This window comes from Osmerus mordax, chromosome 12, assembly GCF_038355195.1.
Source record: "Osmerus mordax isolate fOsmMor3 chromosome 12, fOsmMor3.pri, whole genome shotgun sequence".
Taxonomy (NCBI): domain Eukaryota; kingdom Metazoa; phylum Chordata; class Actinopteri; order Osmeriformes; family Osmeridae; genus Osmerus; species Osmerus mordax.
Genome location: NC_090061.1, coordinates 11,522,366 through 11,541,912, shown reverse-complemented (window position 1 = coordinate 11,541,912; position 19,547 = coordinate 11,522,366). Strand labels below are relative to the sequence as shown.

General features: G+C 42.1%; 4 protein-coding genes across 8 annotated transcripts; 2 read left to right on the top strand and 2 right to left on the bottom strand.

The window, feature by feature from the left end:
* Positions 1-751: 751 nt before the first annotated feature.
* Positions 752-3,921, top strand: mxd3 (MAX dimerization protein 3). 2 transcript variants are annotated; one of them, XM_067247738.1, is made up of 7 exons: positions 764-866; positions 1,251-1,322; positions 1,476-1,581; positions 1,695-1,724; positions 1,918-2,032; positions 2,303-2,468; positions 2,658-3,921. In XM_067247738.1, the coding sequence occupies exons 2-7, from the start codon at positions 1,319-1,321 to the stop codon at positions 2,774-2,776; spliced, it is 540 nt and encodes a 179-aa protein (XP_067103839.1). In that variant the 5' UTR covers positions 764-866; positions 1,251-1,318; the 3' UTR covers positions 2,777-3,921. The 2 variants fall into 2 exon arrangements, with proteins under 2 accessions (XP_067103838.1, XP_067103839.1); XM_067247737.1 differs by lacking the exon at positions 1,251-1,322 and having other exon boundaries at positions 752-866.
* A 114-nt stretch (positions 3,922-4,035) lies between these two features.
* prelid1a (PRELI domain containing 1a) lies at positions 4,036-7,265 on the bottom strand. 4 transcript variants are annotated; one of them, XM_067247735.1, is made up of 6 exons: positions 7,184-7,265; positions 6,652-6,785; positions 6,134-6,359; positions 5,798-5,911; positions 5,466-5,544; positions 4,036-5,363 (listed from the first exon to the last, which is right to left on the bottom strand). In XM_067247735.1, exons 2-6 carry the CDS (start codon positions 6,741-6,743, stop codon positions 5,242-5,244), a joined length of 633 nt encoding a protein of 210 aa, XP_067103836.1. In that variant the 5' UTR covers positions 6,744-6,785; positions 7,184-7,265; the 3' UTR covers positions 4,036-5,241. The 4 variants fall into 4 exon arrangements, with proteins under 4 accessions (XP_067103836.1, XP_067103837.1, XP_067103835.1 ...); XM_067247736.1 differs by having other exon boundaries at positions 6,134-6,388; positions 6,652-6,779; XM_067247734.1 differs by having other exon boundaries at positions 6,652-6,779.
* A 1,289-nt stretch (positions 7,266-8,554) lies between these two features.
* npy7r (neuropeptide Y receptor Y7) lies at positions 8,555-9,688 on the bottom strand. The gene has a single exon (XM_067247732.1). It carries the CDS (start codon positions 9,686-9,688, stop codon positions 8,555-8,557), a length of 1,134 nt encoding a protein of 377 aa, XP_067103833.1.
* A 3,984-nt stretch (positions 9,689-13,672) lies between these two features.
* trim105 (tripartite motif containing 105) lies at positions 13,673-17,896 on the top strand. Its single transcript, XM_067247689.1, has 7 exons — positions 13,673-13,779; positions 14,363-14,701; positions 15,115-15,210; positions 15,522-15,755; positions 15,966-15,979; positions 16,143-16,258; positions 16,536-17,896. Exons 2-7 carry the CDS (start codon positions 14,423-14,425, stop codon positions 17,093-17,095), a joined length of 1,299 nt encoding a protein of 432 aa, XP_067103790.1. The 5' UTR covers positions 13,673-13,779; positions 14,363-14,422; the 3' UTR covers positions 17,096-17,896.
* The last annotated feature ends 1,651 nt before the right edge of the window (positions 17,897-19,547 follow it).

The window sequence follows — 19,547 nt, the reverse complement described above, 5'->3', positions numbered from 1 at the left end:
ACTTAGTACATTAACTTTCGTTTATATTTTAATAATTCATCCATCATTTAAATATATGAGACATTTACAATAGACATTATGGCATTATTTACTCTGTGGCATTAACAGAACGTTATTATTAACATTATGTAAATTAATTAAATACACTTAACGTATATTGAGTCGTATTTGGTGAGGTAAATAGATCTTTGGTAGACGAATGTGATCAAATTAAATGTGAATGTAATTAAAACATTTATAGACTACAGTGTTGACTGAATATGTTCTACAAAGTGTATTGATTGGTGAGCTGTGTCACTGTTATATTATACTATAAATATTTCTCACACTGACTGGACAAGAACTGGTACCTGGTCAAGCTACAGGAGGTCACGTCATGTGACCAGTAAAGGACAGTGTCAAATGTTTTTAAACTGAAACCCAGTAGGCTATCTAAAATGATTGAGACTTTCTGAAAAAAGTTGGCAAACTAAAGCAGCACATGTTAGAAAACGGGTTTCCCAAAAGTAATCTTAACTAAGTTCAATTCTAGTGCATGTTTCTAAAGGATGTTTCCTTACTGAGTAAAGCCCCCGTCTCTATCTTCATCATTCAAAGTAAAGGCGCGCACTTTAGAACTTAGAAAACAAGAGTGGGAGCGGTCGTAGAAAGAGAGGGGTGGCCTAATGACGTATACTACGTAGACAGGCTAGTTTCTTTTGGTAGGGAGTCAGAATTGCAGACGTTGCATTACTGTCTTTTAGCCCAGACTGTCATTGTGATAGATCGCGATAGTCTTTATATTCAAGTTATTAAAATGGAAGCGAACATTTGCAGCATCCAGGTGCTTCTTCAAGCCGCCGAATTTTTGGAGAGAAGAGAACGAGGTAGGCTGCGGATGGCCAATAACCTAGGCTACTTGTCGCTCTGGTTGAGAAATGAAACTAATAATAAATATCAATGCATTCAATTTAAATACGTTATCGATCTACTGTTTTTAAAAGAAAAACGTAGGCTTTTTACAAATCGATGCAGTAGCTCAGATATCCATGTAGTCGAGCCCTCCTGTTTGACTCAGTGACCTAGATTTCGGGCAAATCATTGTACACAAAGGCGCCAAGTCTACAGCAGTTTGAAAATGTATCCGAGCGCCGACATTCACATATTAAATGAAAAGGATGATGTTCCCACTGTTTGATCTGTCGTCTGTGCAATTGTTTTGTAAACAGCAGTTCAGCCACATAAAATATAATGTTGTCATCAAAAATCAGGATGGCGCCAAAACCCAAAAGCAAAACGTCAACAGTAGCTTTGACAGCACAGTTGTCTCAAAGATAGAATGGGTAGGCCTACTCGCTTTGCTTAAAAACAAATGTAGTAAATTACAAATGTAACTTGATGCTAACTGATCTTGCAAGTAGTAGTTGTTGCTTAATTTGGTACTTTCTGTTGCTAAGAGGCTTGTCTTTGAAACGGGTGACGTTTCTCTTCTGCAGAAGCAGAACACGGGTATGCATCATCAGCGCTGCCATTCCACAGCCCAAGGGAGTCCGATAAGAAAAACAAGCAGAAGAACAAGAAGATACATGCTGGTAGCAACAGGTGATTGCATTACATAACAGACTACTGTACTTAACATAGGGTGTGGTTCTGAGAGGCTTGACAGAAATGGTTAATGGTGGACAAAAACTTACACAGTTTGCGTGTATTCTCAGGTCTGTTCACAACGAACTGGAAAAGCACAGGTACCTTTTACACTTCTATGCTCAATTACGGTCAAACTGAGTAAATAAATTGGCTCCGTTTCACAAGTAACAGTAATATTATATGATCATAATGTAATGTTAGTATAATAATTAAATCCCATTTATTATGAACATGATTTTCAAATTGGTGATCTAGGTTCATACTGACAGGTTTGTTTTATGTGCCGTACAGGCGAGCTCAGCTGAGGCACTGCTTGGAGCAGTTGAAGGAGCAGGTTCCTCTATCATCTGATTCCACGAGAAACACCACTCTCAACCTGCTCAGACGAGCTCAGCTCCACATTAAGGTAAACACACAGATGGCTAGTTCTCCCTGCCTGCCTGCCTCTCTCAGCTCCCTCTCACCCTACTATGGATCTCTGGAGCCATGGCATCCGCTGTGATGTCGTCTGTTTCGATGTCCCCTTCTGCCTCCTACTTCACTTCCTCTATCCCTCTCTTGATCTCATTGTCTGTAATCTCTTTGACTCCCATTGTGTACTTGCTACCGTTGACGTCACTTTCCCTTTTTATACCGTACTTATTTCTCCCCCACCTGTCTCTGCTCCCGCCGTTAGAAGCTGCAACAGCAGGACGAGTGTGCCGAGCAAGTGAAGGGGCGCCTGCGCTGGGAGCAGAGGGAGCTGCAGGTGAGGCTGGATCACCTGCAGGGCAGCACTGAGAGGATGAGGAACAACAGCCTGGGCTCCACCATGTCCTCCGAGCGCTCCGACTCCGACAGAGGTAGGCACCACCCCCTGGAGGAGTGGCCAGTCAGGCTCCAGTCACATTGAATCATGCCCCCCTGTCCTTAAGGGCATTAGCTGGGGATATGTCTGTGGAGGCTATGGAGAAATTGATGACGGAAACAGCTATAGTAGGCGTGACGTCATGGAACATTGCTGATGTGGTTTGTTTTTGTTGCCATTACAGAGGATGTGGAGGTGGATGTGGAGAGCATCGTGTTTGATTGCTTGGATTCTGACAGCCTGGGTGGCACTCACACTGAGGTGGACCACTGCTACTCTAGCCCTGACAGGGTGTGGCTATGACAGCAGTTCATCCACACTGGCCCAGATGGAAGGAAACAAGGAGAAGAAACAAAAAAGACTACTAAAAGACAGACAACATGACTGTCCAGGTGGCTTATGACATCGCTGACAATTACAGTTATTTAACTGTATTGTTTTTAGAGATGAATCATGTCTTTATCACTCTGTGTGAGTACAGAAGAACTTATTTTTGCTCAATTGAGCACAGTCCAATCGCACTGAGTAGCAATTTCATGTCCTGGGTGCGAAATCCAAAAAAGCATTCTTTACAAAAAGGAACATCACAGATGTTTTAATTTAACCTTTGTTTCAACCTGTAACTTTTAAAGAGGTGCTGAAGTAGTTGTCACTTGCCATGAGTGTTGTACAAATTACACCAGTTCTATTAGGTCTTTAATCTACATTTGAAGGACTCTTTTTAATACAGTATTTATATTTGGTGACTTTAATATGGGTTCTAATCCCCACTATCTACAGCTTTTCTTCAGCTAACAAGCTTAATTTCAGGTGTATCATTGTAATGTACAGCTTGCACTTATCCAGTAGTCTGAATTATGTATATCTAATGGAACAACAATAGCTGTTTTTATTTTATTTAGTTGTGGTCTGTTGCACAAACCATCCACCCAGCACTTCATCCGTCTAGTAAGGGTTGTGGGAATATCATTCTGAATGGTGCTTTTACTGAACAGACCTTATTTGCACATTTTGAATTCTGACATGCAAGTCGTGTTAGTACCACAGACTGTTTGTGCTCCATTAATTGGTTCACAAACATTTAATTAAGTGCACAAATTTATTCAAAACTGACTGGTTAAACTAATGTAACATGAAATGCAGTCATTCATTGGTCTCTATTGGGGTTCTATCTATATTTTGTTTATGCATGCAATTGTTGCACCATTGTCAGGGAAGTGGTGACCAAAAACAACTAGTAATATCTTTTATGCAACTTTTGCTGTATTACAAAGATACATTTGATTCTCTGATGTGTTGTGCCTTCAGGATTGTAAATATAAAATGCCTTATGATTGTGTATTTCATTACAGCAAAACATGTATGCATTCACCTTTTCTGTCCTCCCAGTAACATTATGTAGCATTTTCTACTAGCCTTTTGTATCAATAAATATTTTATTTAATCTGTTTTCATTTTGTATGTACTGGTAGTACTTGATTGTTTCATATGAAAGGTGAATGGTCATGATGTGGGTCACAGAACGATGAGAAAAACAAGGTAAAATACTTGAAATAGGAAATTATGGTTTATTAAGAAGCATTTTCCTTTTGTAAAACAATACATCTTTTCATGATTGGTTTTAATTATATTAGCTAGGCATATGAAAATCGGGTATTGAATATTTAATATCTTACTTTATCACAATTCAAGCATAAGTACAGATATTGATATCCACAGCTATCCTGTCCTTTACAATTTCAAGTCTCCTGTCCTAAAGCACTCAGTACCAGTCTATTAATTCATAAGCAATGACTGAAAATAATGTGGATCCATCATTACACCAATAACTTCAATTTGAAGCAATGAAATACCATTTTGAAAGAGTTCAGTAACTGAAATCAAAAACACAGAAAAGTGTGGACAAACCAAGATTCAATGACAATTATGACACAGGTTTGCTTTAAGCCGTTTTTAAAGCGCATTTAAAACATACTATTGCTGAATCGTATTTATATATTATAGATTATATTAATTAATATCAAAACCCTAAAATCGGAGAGATACGGTATATTGACAGTCATCTTACACCATTAGACAGAGACTGTCTGGATCAAGTAAGGAGGTATAAAGCGTGAGAAATCTGCATTGACTCTTGTAATAAGAAAGACTAGAAAAAGCACATAAGTACAGAGGCAGATGGGACCAGAGGTTGAACATGTAAGTTCTATGTTTGAGGAAGGGCCCTTACAAACACTGAAACACCTCGGATCTCCAAGCCACTCATCCATACAACAATACTGTCTGAGAGATGGAGATGAGGTTTAAACCTGTCCAGTAGCACAGTGCTCCATCTCCATGAGTCACCCACCTGTCAAGGTGTTCTAAACAAGAAAACAAGATGGCAAGAAAATCCAGACTACCTGAACCCAGATCAGATGCGAGTACAGTCTGTCGTAGTCAAGAATGGAAAGGTCACTGAGAAAGTTACATCATCTTACCTATAGGCTGGATAAACATAAATGCTAACACTTTTTTCAAACATGAAACTTAACAGGTATAACAAGACACTACATGGCAACAACGGAAAAAACATACAAAGACATTGACTACTCCAGTGGTATTTCATCAATGAATTCAAACTAAAATGTTGTGTCAGTATGCATTTACCAAATAATACCACTTTACCGTAAACTGGTAAAGCCACTGAAAATATGAACAGTGACCGAAGAATGGTGGCCCCAGCACCTGTGATCAAGGTCCTTGGATATCTACACCCCTCCCCTCCCTCAAACATATTGTTTCTTCTGGGCCTGGGAAGCCAAGTCTTTGGCTTTCTCTTTGGCAGCCAGAGCCGTCTCCCTCGCCCTCTCTGTAGCCGTCTCTGCCAAAGTCTTGGATGGTGTCTCGCCTGAAGGAGAGAGAGTTGAGACAAATTAAATACAAGTTCAAAATAAGGTGTAAATGTAAATGCAATAAATGGCAATGTGTCCCCTTTCAAAAAATAGCTTACCTTGCATTTTCCCCAGGACATATTCAAACCCTTTCATGGTCTTAGTAGAACTTGTTTTGAACCTTGCAAGACCAAATTCCTGGAAATAGAGGGTAAAGAAAAGGTGAACAAAACACAGAATTAACTTCTTTTTTTTTTGCCATAATCCAGCAGCCCTTTTGTCCTGGCAAACTATTGCCAAAAAAAGCTTGTGTCTTATTTATGGCTTGTCAAATGCAGTTATAATGGATGATATATAGGTGTTATTATTAAAACTGTACAGCATCTCTCGCCTCAAGCCCGCTCCCTGTACATCCTATCCTTGGAGAGGAAAGCCATTTCAACCCACTCACCTGAATGGCCCTAGACAGGCCATATACTTTGGAGGAGATCCAGGCCTCTCGCTTTATCTCCGTCCAGCTGATGTTTTCAGGGTTAATTCTATACTCACAGCGCTCCTCCACAGACTATCACAAAGGGGAAGGGGAAAACACCCAAGAGACCACGTCAGCACATACTTCTGAGCATTCACAATGAGCATAGAAATACATGGGTGCTTTATGTTAAGTTTCTCTTATTTTAAGTATACAGTGTCTTAAGTTACTGTATCTAAACAGGCAGATGGGTACCATTTAAAAAAAACTATAATGATACTATTACACTGAGTTAGGGTGCAGACCCTATCTTACCATGAGGCGTGCATGGCTGATGTTCCATGAGACTGTGGTCATGGTCCTGGTTATAGGGTCCACTATGGAATCCTCTATGATGTACGCTGAGCTGGCCATGTGCACAGGCAGGTATTTCTCTGCCCATCTTGGTGCCCGGCTGGTTTTGGTCAACAGTCGTCTGGAAATAAGGCAGTTGCCTGGGGTCACCTCCCGGAAAATTATGTCCTCAGTAAGAACATGATTACTGAGGAGAGAAAATATGATAGAAGATAGCTGGAGCAAAGTATAAAACGGTGTCATTAATAATGTTGTTATTTGTAATATATAGATCATAATAAATAATAATAATAATAATCGAGCTCTACATAATTTAGTGCATCTGCAAAAGCTAAACCTAAACCTGTGTTTAGCTAAGAGGTTTTCACCCAGCACAGTATTTGTATGTGGTATTTGAATAGACTTGCTATTTATGGTGCGTTTAGGCTCCTGAGGGTTAACTAGAGATTAGTATATTTCTTCACTGTGCATACTCTTACCTGTAAGGATTGGGATATCGCTGCCAGAACGCAATGCATACTTGGTCCCAGGTACTTTTCAAAAGACCCACACAGACGAAATACTTCACCATGTTTCCGCTATAAGCTGGGCTTCCTCGGGAAATAACCTGTTTCTTGAAGAAATGTTTTTCTGTTGCAGTTAGACTAGCTTGCCTGTGACAGCTGCACAGAAAAACCTAGCTCGTCTACCATGTCAGTATAATACACACTAGTTAGCAGTAACACCACAACATAAAGCTACTTCCTCTGTCACCATAACCACACGGTAGGTGAAATATAAGGTCACAGGCAAATTACTGTCACGCCCGCGACTAGTTCGAAGTCCTTCCGACATAGTTAGTGTAGTAAGCTTGGAATCAACTAGCGTTAGCTAAGCTATCCAACCATCCAGCTAGCAAGCTAGACGTGGTCGATTAGCGAGGAATTCCACGCCATGAAAGCATTTCGCTGATATGACCTAAATTGATTGAATCATGTTTATATTATAATCGGAAAATTAAAGCACAATTACCAGGTTGGCAAACGCCTTTCTTATAAAGTTGGTTGCATTTCTACTAGCTACTACTTCCAAGATAATTTTAGCTGAGCGGCTACATTGGAAATGAGACGCGGACCAAAAGGGAAGGTCAGAAAATACGCTGTATCCGGTGAGTAAATATTTTTTGTGCGGTTTTATTTATGACCAATAGATGGCAGACAATGACTGTGCCATGTAGAATTAGAGCGCGTCCTTATCTGTCCGTCCCCATCTGTGAATCTAGCGAAAGATTTCCACTACCTTTTTATGATGATCACGGGAGTCAGGAATCCCTATTCTAAAACCTATATTCTGCTAAATCTGTTTTTCATCCAAGAAGATAGGCCCTACATGACAATAATTGTTGCTAATATTTTTTCCTTATAGGAGCATTGTTCATTATTATCTTCATGTCCTTAATTCCCTCAGGGAACGACCTTCAATATGTTTGTTGTATGAGACTGTAATGTTTGAAATCGTATGTTATCTATTTTTCAATCACAGCACTCTGTAGCTACAGTGGACAACCACAACACAATTTAATTATTACTGACCATACCTTTCCCCAAAACATTCACTTGTTTTTCTCTGTCATAGATTTCTTCTAAACATTTTTGATTGAATGGACTGCATAAGGAAACGGAAGATTCAAAGCACTAGTTCAATGAACAAAAGGTTGTATATTATGACTTATTTAGAAGGCCTAAGGATGAATGTTTTTTGTGTCCTTACAAGTGGCTACCCTCATTCTGTAAGAATAATATGAATGGTTTGCTTGTTAAGTAAAGGCACGACCTGCACAAAACAGTTGTTTATGTTTTTGAGATACATCCACACATTTGAAAGAACACCAACAATACATGAAAAAGCAGCAGTTCCAATTTCAATGGCAAATATCCTGCCATTTACCCACCCAGGGCAATTATGGACATATAATTGGTTTCCTAGAAAATTACTCTTTAGAGTAACCGTGTTGTCACTTCACAGATGAAAATATACAGCCTCACAATTTCAAAAAGCTCAAAATGACTGTAATCCTTGCAAGGTCAATTCATGTAGGTTAACCTGCAATTTACATTTACATTTATTCATTTTCATTCAATTGCTCTGCAATGACAACTTATATACCCTACATATGGTTTTAACGTCTTAAACATCTTGAAATGTATTTGACAAGAGTACCACTAACAGAGGTGAAAGGCCTCAGATAAAACATTTCACATGCACTAACATTTAACCCTCCCCATTGTAAGGTATTCAAGGTAAATAATTCAAGTCAGAAGGTTGTAGTTTCACCTCAAGCCAGAGGTCCATAACATCTCTCACATTTGTGTTCTATATGTACTTAGTATGAGTCACAGGGCCTCAAACAGCAGTGGGAGGATGTCCACCATTGCGCCCATTCAGAGTCACCCCCCTCATGGATCTGGTCCTGAAGGAGCCCTCAGGATGGATGGAGTCCTGTTTGTCCTCGCAGCGGAACACCATGAGGAAGCCATTCCTGTAGTTCTTATTCATCCACCCGTAGAGGAGTGGGTTAGCGAAAGTAGAGCACATGGCCACAATGTGGAAGACGGTGTAGATGAGCTTGTACTCCTTCAGCCTCAGCGCCAGGTCCAGGTCACTAGCCAGCTGGAACACGTGGAAGGGCAGCCAGCAGGTGGCGAACACCACAACCACCAGAGCCAGCATCTTGGTGGTCTTCTTCCTGCGCTTCAAACTGTCACTACGGCTGGAGGGGCTGACATGGTTCTTCAGCTTGACCCAGATGCAGATGTAGGCATAGCTGATGATGGCCAGGGGAAGGACGTATTGCAGGACCAGCATGGAGAAGCTGTAGATGACCCCGTCCCAGCTGGTTCCATGGGGCCACTTCTCAGAGCAGACTGCAAAGCGCAGGTTGATGGAGGGGATCTCCTCGTAGCGATACTCTCTGAAGATGGCCAGGGGCCCAGCCAGGATGGAGGACACGGTCCAGGTCAGCGCCATGATGAGGAAGCTGGAACGCCAAGTGAGCCGCTGGCCCAGGTGGAACACGATGCAGCGGTAGCGCTCCAGGGCGATGACCGTCAGGGTCAGGATGGACACATGCACGCTCAGGGCCTGGGCAAAGGGCACCATGTGGCACAGCACCGCGCCAAACTTCCACTCATCCAGGAGAGTGTAGACCAGAGTGAAGGGCAGGCACAGGGTGTCCACCAACAGATCTGCCACAGCCAGGTTGGCAATGAAGAAGTTGGTGACCGTGCGCATGTTCCTGAAGCGGACAATCATGTAGATGACTAGGGCGTTGCCCACCAGGCCCAGCAGGATGATGAGAGAGTAGGCTGTGATGAGGGTGATCTGGACCCACAGGTGCTTGGTAATGTCAGTGTGGAAGTCGGGGCGGTGGGGGTACATGCTGTCGTTACCCAGGCTCCCTTGTGGCCAATGGGCGACTTCTGTTTCAACGCTCGCCACGCCTTCATCGGTGCTGTTTAACATATCTGTGGGGCTCATTGCAGGGTTCCTGTCAGTCCTAATGCATAAGGTGAAAAATAAAACAAATAAAACAACACAAACAGTGTCACGAAAGCCATTCTGCCGACATTCAGAATAACATTCTGCCACTGCTTAAAAGAGATGGTCAAAGGTATTTAAAAAAAGTGATCAATGGGTAACACATGTAATGCAATGCTCACAAAAGTCGCCAAAAGCTAAAATATTCCTTTCATGTCATACTTTTGTCCCAGGCAGAATCTTATCTCTAAATAATTTAGTTTGTTTCACACCGTTTTGAAGTTTTGATTCCCTGTAGTGAGAACTGCATAAATTGCCCAATCATCAAAACAAACAAGATTGTATTGGAGAATTGGATTCTCTGATATACCAAAAGGTTAAATAGGTTTTTGTATCTCAGTTCAGGGAATGGAAAAATCAATTGAAAATCAGTCATTTTTATCTGCAAATATGGTTGGTTCATGACTTATGGAATAGACTACATTGGCATTTGAAGATATTGAAAACATCACATATAGGCAATGCTTTGGAGTTATCCACAACCTTTTGGCATTTTGATTTTCCAAGAAATAGATGCCATAGATCTATGGGATGTCTGTCTGAACGCAGATAGGCAGGTTATGGAGCTGGGAGTCAGGTCTTAGTCAGCCACAGTTCAGATGCCTTTCACACTCAGTCAACATCCCACAGGGGGCTGATTAAACTGTCATCCTTAGCTCTGACAGACAGTAAGAGGCCTGCTGTGACACCATTGTAAGTCTGTGAAAAATCTCCCACCCCCCTTTCCACCCCGGGTTCATTCTTGCACTCTCCCTCAAGCCCATTATACTGTCACTCTTAACAGTCCAACTACTCCCAAGTCAAACAGCATCTAGCTACTTCCTATGTGTTATCAGCTGTTCATGCCTGGCATACAATTTTCTAAATGCACCTCCATACAATACCTCATACTTGAGGGGTATCTATTTCATCATAAAAATAGTGTTGAAATCCACCTCTGCTACACTGAGATTGAGAATGAAAACCCAGTGGGTATATTCTCAGAGTATTGATTGACCTGAGGAATCCTCGCACTTTGCCCTGATGCCACACTCCAAATGTCTGAACGTTTTCCTTTTGGGACACTCATCACTGAGGCAGAAAGGACAGCACTGGCTGAAAGGTCATCGGCTTAGCGACGGGACCTTTTGGTTTTTGTACTGGGACCATCTACTTTTGACAATCATTGAGTATGTGAATTTGTGTGGCCAAAGGGCATGCATTGTGGCCCTCTCAACATCTCAGTTACTCGAGGGCTAAACCATTTTATCCGTATCAGACTATTAAAAAATATGTAATTACATTTGGCAGTGGGCACAATATCACAGGATTTCTGGGAGGAGAGAACAGATAAAATGGAGATAAAAAGGTGGATGCTGTGTGAAATATGGAGGTTCTGTATGGGAGGAGATAAAATAAGCACACTGACTCATGATGTACTGAACTCTAAATCTGAATTCATTCTGCACAACCCAGACCATGATCATCCACACAACAGTGCAATCCTCCCCTACCTCCATGTCTGCACCAGGGCACCATAATGTTGGGACAGAGAGACAAACAAACGAACAGACAGCTGCTTATCAATGTGCGTGTTCTTTTATTTTGGTCCAATCAGTAAATGACAAAGTCTGCTCTTGCTGAAAGAAGTTGTGGTCTCTTTAAAGCTTCTCCTCAAACACAGTATATCTTAATTCACAGTTTATAAAATGCAATTAAGATCATTAATATGAAATCTCATAGTCACACATGCAGTATTTACAGCTTACACCCAAACACTGAGAAGCCCATTGGTGATAACATCGTGCGTTATTACTGCCTGCTGCGTATAGAACTATATCCTCAAATCATGTCTTATCTTAGAGAGTAATTAATAAGCAAAGACTATATCAAATTGGTTAAAGGTCCAACTTTTCATTAATATTACGCATGCATACTTTATCAAATGTTTACATGAACAGTTGTCTTTACATTGATACCCAATTTGTATTGCAAAGGTTATACTTTGGTAGTCTGTAAATATATTTAGAACACAAATTCTAGACAATATATATAGTTACATACTGACCTTTTCTTCAACAGTATACAGGTATATCTTCTGCTAAGCGAGTCTTCAAAGGAGATGTAGAGCGGAACAAGTGAAAATCCCGAAGCTCCTCCCAAGCCAGCATCAAGCGCACATATGATGAGTCCGTGCGCCGAGACTGGTGAGCGACTGACGGTACTTTCATCCAGAGTGCGGCTGTAGAGCACGAGGATCAGTGGAACTGTCATGTGGGGAAAAAATGCATGGCTGCTTTTACCAAATGAATCAATCCTGATTTTCCTCTCTACTTCTCATAGGCTTTATTCGGTTTTCTTATAGACTGGAAAGCATTGGCGAACAATTTGAGTTCCTTTCATTGGTTTCAACAGTGTTCTCTAAGAAGGATCACATTTATATTTTGAAAAACTCTATTTAGATTTGTATTCGACACCGTGACAAATGACCCATCCAATACACCTACTATAAAGTATCTGTTAAAGCTGTACTTTGCTCACTGGTTTAAAGTCTACAGTCTACGTGGGCTGCACTGGGGCATGCGATCTCTGAATCATTGTATATTCCCATTATGGCATTGATTCCAAGACAACTTTGCTGTTTATGATGTTTTTTTATGCTGTTTATTTGAAAAACTCCAGGCATTGATTTTTGGTGTGGTCAACACAATTCATGGTTTTGGGAATCAATGCATAAATACATGCACTAAGAGAAAATTCTGTGGTCTATGACTGACACTGCATAAAATAATTGCCTTTATTGATTGGGATCACAGAGCTTCCACACCTCAATTTACACTTTCAATTATGAGAACACAACCACCAAGGCTACACTGACTGGGGTGGGAGTGGGTTGTGGAGATTGGCATGGAGGGGGGTAACCATCCATCTTGAGTCATGCATCACTATCTATAACAACTTCCTTTCGTGCATACAACAGAAGATGCAGGCAGTAGTTGCACACAGAAGACTCTGAGGGTGCAGAAGCGGAACGCTTGCTGGTTCAACACATCTCAAACCTCAATTAAACAGCCATTGTGCAAAATGGAGTGTGGCAGGTTCATGAATCATTCCAATCAGTGGAACCCAAAGTGTCTCCTTGACAGTTTCTAGGAAAGGTGTTCTCTGTCAATGAAGCTGTCTTCAAGCTCCACAACATCCAATCTGATCTCTGTGTCTCGCTTCAGCTCGTCGTAGAGGGCAGGTGTCACTGATCTGAACTGACAATGATCAGAGACCATGGTGTCCTCTTGTCGCAAAACCTGCCATGCATAAACTCTGTTTACAATCTCTCTCTGTCTCTCTCAACTGTCTACAATCTCTCTCTGTCTCTCTTTCTCTCTCTGTCCCCAGTTCCTCTCCTGTGATCATTTATATTCCCTGCCTGAATGATGTCCTGCAATTTCTCATGGGGAAGGACCGGAATGAGAGCTGGATTTGTAGTTCTGTTGTAGAAGTGGTGCCTGGGCTTTAGTCTTTGTGATTAGAAATATTGATTTTCACGTCAGTGCCTTGTTGTGTTCTGTACTGCTTAGCCAACAAGTGAGAGATACTCAAATTACTTTTGTTTGCCCTCAATGCCTGCTTTAATAGATGTGCAGTAGCCACCAAGGCCAACAATGAGAATTCCTAGGGACAATAGGCGTGATCGGAATGGATATGGGGGTAACCAGAGTTCAAGACATAATGTATGATCTTCTCATTATCATGAAAAAGTTGGCGTTTATTTAATATTGCAGCCATTAAGCAGAGGATAATGAGTTCAATTGATCAAATAGCCAAACTAACGTAATTATTCACGTTCCACTGTCTACTTTGTAGCCCACTGTGGAGCAATCAAGTCACTTCAAACTTTGCGCGGTGCTGCGTGCGCAATAAGCTACATTGTGTTCTATTTTGTTCAGAGTTCAGTTCAGACGAACACCAAAGCCAGTGTGAAAACCAAAGCCTAGAATCAGATGACAGATTTAGCTTTCTAGAGTAAAACGTAGAAGTCTGGAACTTCAGACACGGTAAGAATTCATTTGTAATTAAAATAATTAATGTTGGCTACCAAATGAAAGTTGAATTGCATGTTTGGTACTGCTGTATCCAGCCAGCTAGCTAGCTAGCTAGCTATGAAAGCTACAGTAGCTAGTTGCGCAGCCTGAAGTACTAACTCTATAGTAAAGCCCAAGCTCATAAACAAGTATTCCAATATACCTAAATAGCATTGACTTGTTGTTGATGTTTTCTATAAATGCATATCTTGTAAAAAAAAAACTTCTAATAAAATAACATGTTACCTATATCGTTATCTAGGCTACGTAGCTTTGTTTTGCGATTGACAGTGGAGTTGGAATGCATGCATGATTTAATGTTATACAATTGGTTACGGAAGCTAATTTAACCTCATTAGCAGAATGTTTGAAATTTAAAATGTGTTACTACCCTGTATGTTTAAACACATTCAAACATCGAATTGATAATCAATCTCTATTTGTTGAATAGTTTGTTATTTAGCTAAAGGTTAGTTTCGTTTGCGTACTTGTATCAGTTAAAGGGGAAATCCACATTTAGAAAATGCATACCCATCACTTTTTTTTCTGACCGCAGGCTTTTGCTTTCATTTTGTCTGAGAGGAAACCAAGCACCAAGGCTCCAGGCGTTTTTACCATGGCTGCTGGTGTAGTACCCAACAAAATAAGTTTACGGGAAGACCTGACTTGCGCTATATGTTGTGACCTATTCACGGAGCCCGTAATGCTGGGCTGTGCGCACCATTTTTGCAAAGCGTGTATCAGCAGGTACTGGAGAGGTACCCAGGGACCTGTTACCTGTCCTCAATGTCGCAAAGTGTTCAACACCAAACAGTTCCAGACCAACTACCTGGTGACTGCCATGGTGGATAAAGTTCGAGCCAGCACCTCTGACAGCTTTGTCCAAAAAATGGAGGTGAGTTTTACCTCTTGACACCCATTTGTGCTCCCATCTTAATTTGTTAAGTCCTCTGATTGTTTAGTACAGCTGTTCTATGTTCCATCCTGGTCTGTGATGAAGTGTTTATGGCTGCATCAAACAAATGGACTGTAAAATGTAGGAGAGGCAAATGACCTTTGAATTCTGAAAGTGAAGTTAAGAAAAAAAAAAATGTTTAGCACTTTACTCCTTCAGTGCTACATTGTTTGATCAGTCAATGCAATCTTTGGGATATGACTGTGGAGTTGCACAAACCAAAGGTCACTTTCCTCTCCTTGTGTATATTGTTTTGTTATGAGTTCCATCAACAGGAACAAGGAATTAGTTTGTTTTGTCAGTCAAACTGAACAGCTGAGAGTGACTTGATCTTGCTATATATTATTACCTAGAAACAACTGAAAGACTCACTGGAGGCCCATCGCCTGAGGAGGGAGGAGGCCATCAGCAGCATCCGCAGAGATGAAGACAAGATGGATGCCATAAAGGTACACTCCTCCTGTAGGACGGCTGCACTTAAGAGATAAGAGGGAGATACAGCATGTATGTCCCTAATGGCTGTTTGTAGAATGTCCCTCTCTATGGCCTGGGCCGTGTTTGCTAATATAAGTGTCATTTATATACGTGTTCGCTGTGTCCTCCTGAGGGTGTGCAATCTCACTGCTGAGATGCACAGAACGACCCACATTCACAGCACCCATCCGAGGGCTTTGTATCTATGGAACTGTGAGCAAACACGACGGGGGAGGGGTGGGGGGCACTTTTTCCCTCACGTCTTCATGTCCACCGTGTTTTCCAGAGAGTCGGGGGGGAGCTGCAGGCGCGGGTGCAGGGGGAGTTCCTGGCTCTCCAGCAGCTCCTCCAGGACGAGGAGGCCCGCCTGCAGGAGCAGCTGAGGAGGGAGCAGGAGGAGGTTCTGGAGCAGCTGCAGCGCCACCTGGAGCTCCTCCAGAGCTCTGTTAAAGAGCTGGAGCAGAACATCACCGTGCTGCAGCAGGCGGCTACAGCCACAGACCACAGCATACTGATTGAGGTGAACGCTCATGGCATGTGTAGCTTGTACACGGCAGGCACGTCAAAACACAATGTCAAGTTCAAAGTCAACGCGAGAATGTTTTCTTCGGGTCTCATTTAAAGGGGTTAATCGGTTTTATTTTGTGTTGAGTTATACCTTGAGGTTGTTTATTCAGATTTAGTTATGATTTAACCTTTTTCTAAAATCTTTTCACCTGTTTTTTTCCAGCTCCCACAGATAAGGTGAGCGTACAAAATACAGAGCAGAGTGATTAAAACGTCCTGTCCTTTTTAAAGCCTTACATTTAAATGATGTACAGCATTATTCCATGAATATCCACTCTGTGTAATTTGAGTCAAGTATGAATTACCTATGTATAATGAACATTTTATTATTTTTTGGCAGACCTCCAGTGCACGTAGCAAATGGGCCAGAGCTCGACATAAGTGCTTTCAGCAGCAAATATGTGGCCCCATTGCAGTATATCACATGGAGGAAAATGTTCACATCTCTAAAACCAGGTGACTCCCTATCCAACATGCACCATGAAACGCTTCATAAAGTCGCACCCAGCACATTATCTTAGTGTGTGTGTACTGTTCAGCAACATGCATGAATGAATGATCAGGCCAACAATTACTGTAGTTTGCTTGCGGAGTAGTGTGTGTGTGTGTGTATATATATATATATATATATATATATATGTATATTATTATATTTTTTACTGTTTTATTATTGTTTATCCGTTTTTAAAGGTGTGTGCTCACTAACTTTAAATATAATAATCTTCCCGTACAGGCCCTGCCCCAGTGACATTTGACTCTGACACTGCCCACCCCAGTGTCCACATCTCCAGGGACAAAACCCTTGCAATAGAGTGTAATGTCATGGCGCCCTACCCACTCAACCCCAAACGCTTCCTCCAGTGTGTCAACGTGCTGGCCTGCCAGGGCTTCCAGTCTGGGCGCCACTACTGGGAGGTGAGGGTCGGCAGCAATCCCAAGTGGGACCTGGGGCTGGCGTCGGAGGGGGTGAACCGGCAGGCCCGGGTCAAGCTGAGCCCAGAGACCGGTTACTGGACCCTGCGACTCCGCAACGAAGACGAGTATTGGGCCGGCACCCAGCCCTGGACCCGTCTGCAGCTCACTTGCGCCCCCCAGAGGATTGGAGTGTTCCTGGATTGCGAGGAGAGGAGGGTGTCCTTCTTCAATGCAGAGAACATGACTCTGCTGTACTCGTTCACCAATGGGCCCAGGGGCACGGCTTTCCCATTCTTCAGCCCTTGTATCAGCAATACCCGCCAAATACCCCTGCCTATCCAGCTCCTCCACTTCCCTCCGGCCATTTTATCTGGCTAGGTCAGCTGATGTCAACCTACGTCATGCCACACAGTTACTGTTTAATAGTCTGGTACTCACTACAGACCAGTCATGGATTGCAAGGTTCCAATTCCATTTGTTGATTCCAATCACTTCTATTGTCAGGCCTCAACTGGCAAAGCTTTCCATGGTAACTTAACAAATTTACTTCCCAATCATTGGAGTTGTAAGTGATGCAGTTTGTAGGACTAAGCCATGAACCAAGCATTTGCATCATTCAGTTCAAAATCTGCATGACTTTGTGCACCTTGCCAAATGAGATGTCATATAGCAAATGCTGCATTTGTATGCCAAATCAGTGACTGAATTAAGTTGTATTTGTTCATTAATATCATCGCCTATAATAATCTTGTATGTCTGTTTTAATTGATGTTTTGATTAGGGAATTTGACTCTTGGGTGCCTTATCTCACTACAATGTTTTGTTTGATCGGTCTTTCCTCTCTTTAAATCAGGAAGCGCACTTTATGCACCGTGTCTTCATTGTCTTGTTTGGTTCATTGGTCTGAGGTCACACATTCTGAAAAGTACGTACTTACTGTGCAGTGATTATTAACGTAACGAGAATCATTAATACTTTATAAAAAAAAATTATGATTACTTACTACTCACAACAAAATAATCAATATTGCTGTAAGAAAATGAATGATAACACACAACACAAGAATCAATTATACTTTATGAAAATGTACTGTTTTTAAAGGTAATTTTAATTTGACAAAGCCAAATCGTTGTATCTTGCCAATGAGAATAAACAATAAACCAAATCAAGTTTACCCATTAGCTGAACACTTTAGTTTTCTTCATTTATTGTAAAGCTAATGGAGAACCTGGTTTCAGTTTGAGATGCTGTAGAAGTAGGACATCTCATGAAAGTACAACACAAAACACAAATACATGTCATGCCACAGATGGAGCAAGAATGCTGTTCAGCTTGGCCAGCCTTGTGGGCTGAGACTGGCCTCTCCTGACAGTGCACCTGGAGTGGAAGTGTTCTGGATATGAGGCGTCACTCCCTGACACTTTAACTGCAAGGATGGTCCCTTAGTTATCTCCACAAACACAGCAGAGCGCCCCGCGTCCTGTTTCCTCCACCGGGGTTAGAGGTCAGACAAACAGAATGACAGTGGGGATGCCTCCCGGCTGTTTAACTAGCCTCGGGGGTTGGGGGGGGGGGGGGGGGCTACGTCGGGCAGGATGGCACCCCCAGATCCCCTGCCGATAGGCCAGGGTTCTACTGACCAACACTCTTGAGCAGGAACGCTGTTTTTACGCATCTGGACCAGGCTCAGGTTGAATGGGTACATTCTTTAGTCTGTAGTACAGACGTATGGTCACCGGCTATTTTGGCTATCTTCTCTGCTGCCTTGCATTGATCAAATCCTGACAGTAGACTACAGTATACATAAATGTATACGTGCTGAGTGAATTGAAATTCCGTTCAGCCAGGTCTAGCCAGGCTGCTACTGAGGCTGAAGTAAAGTGTTGTGTTTGCGGGAATTGCAATGAGTGAGTGGCATCTTTCCCATATCCTTCCTATGTTACTGCTTGTGGATGCGTAATGTGTTTCCTGACCCAGGATTGGGCCGGATAGACTAGTGGCACTTCAAGGCCGGGTCCTTGAGCCCTCTTCCCCAGGGTCCCTCTGAACCGGACAGCACAACCTTTCATCTCACAGAACAGGGATGATCGTGCAAGTAAATTATTGCTGATTGTACTTCCTACCAATCGATAAAAGAATCCAGCTACTCACAGAGAATGACACTGTTATCGCTAGTCTGATGCTGTTATTTATGAAGTGTCTAAAAGAGGATTCTTGTTGTGATTATGTGAGGAGGGTGTATCTGAACCTCCTGGGCTGCAGCTCTGGCAGGCTGCAGCTGTAGAGCTGTGTTTGGATGTCCCCGGAGCGCTGCAAGCTCTAGGGCTGAAGACCACAGAAACATTTTAATTACAACCATTCAATCCCAACATTGTGTCTGAGGGTCAGTAAGGTGGTTTGCCTCCAGGGTGCAGGGGGAACGTGTTCCTACAAAAACACTGACATGTTCCCCCACCAGCTTCTTGTGCCTCACAGCTACGGCGTAAGCAATGGTTGTTTTTCTACCCCCTCATTTTAACTCGACTTTTACTTTTGGCCTGCCTGTGTGGCTCGTGAAGTATAAACACATTAAACAGGGAACCGTGGATACACTGTGACTCAGGGTTATTCTATTAACAGCTGCTAACACAACCTGTTCACAGAGGAAGTGATAATCATCATCTTTTTAATTAAGCTGTGTTTCAGGGGTAAAGAGCAACATCGGGGAGAACTGTATGCATGCAGTGTGCCTCCCAAATCTCAACATGAAAAATACAGTAATCATTAATTAGGTTTTGCCAGTTGATATAAGCCTCAATTGTATATCATTAATTAGTTTTTGTGGTTAATG

What these genes read in the sequence shown, in the direction of transcription:
- prelid1a (XM_067247733.1), bottom strand. Translation starts at nt 6,743, where the DNA reads ATGGTGAAGTATTTCGTCTGTGTGGGTCTTTTGAAAAGTACCTGGGAC. An exon ending in CGATATCCCAATCCTTACAG is followed by an intron (nt 6,360 to 6,651) that starts GTAAGAGTATGC and finishes TTCTCTCCTCAG; the next exon opens with TAATCATGTTCTTACTGAGG. An exon ending in TCAGCCATGCACGCCTCATG is followed by an intron (nt 5,912 to 6,133) that starts GTAAGATAGGGT and finishes CCTTTGTGATAG; the next exon opens with TCTGTGGAGGAGCGCTGTGA.
- npy7r (XM_067247732.1), bottom strand. Translation starts at nt 9,688, where the DNA reads ATGAGCCCCACAGATATGTTAAACAGCACCGATGAAGGCGTGGCGAGC.
- trim105 (XM_067247689.1), top strand. Translation starts at nt 14,423, where the DNA reads ATGGCTGCTGGTGTAGTACCCAACAAAATAAGTTTACGGGAAGACCTG. An exon ending in GCTTTGTCCAAAAAATGGAG is followed by an intron (nt 14,702 to 15,114) that starts GTGAGTTTTACC and finishes ATTATTACCTAG; the next exon opens with AAACAACTGAAAGACTCACT. An exon ending in ACAAGATGGATGCCATAAAG is followed by an intron (nt 15,211 to 15,521) that starts GTACACTCCTCC and finishes CGTGTTTTCCAG; the next exon opens with AGAGTCGGGGGGGAGCTGCA.
- mxd3 (XM_067247737.1), top strand. Translation starts at nt 797, where the DNA reads ATGGAAGCGAACATTTGCAGCATCCAGGTGCTTCTTCAAGCCGCCGAA. An exon ending in GAGCTCAGCTCCACATTAAG is followed by an intron (nt 2,033 to 2,302) that starts GTAAACACACAG and finishes TCCCGCCGTTAG; the next exon opens with AAGCTGCAACAGCAGGACGA. An exon ending in GCGCTCCGACTCCGACAGAG is followed by an intron (nt 2,469 to 2,657) that starts GTAGGCACCACC and finishes TTGCCATTACAG; the next exon opens with AGGATGTGGAGGTGGATGTG.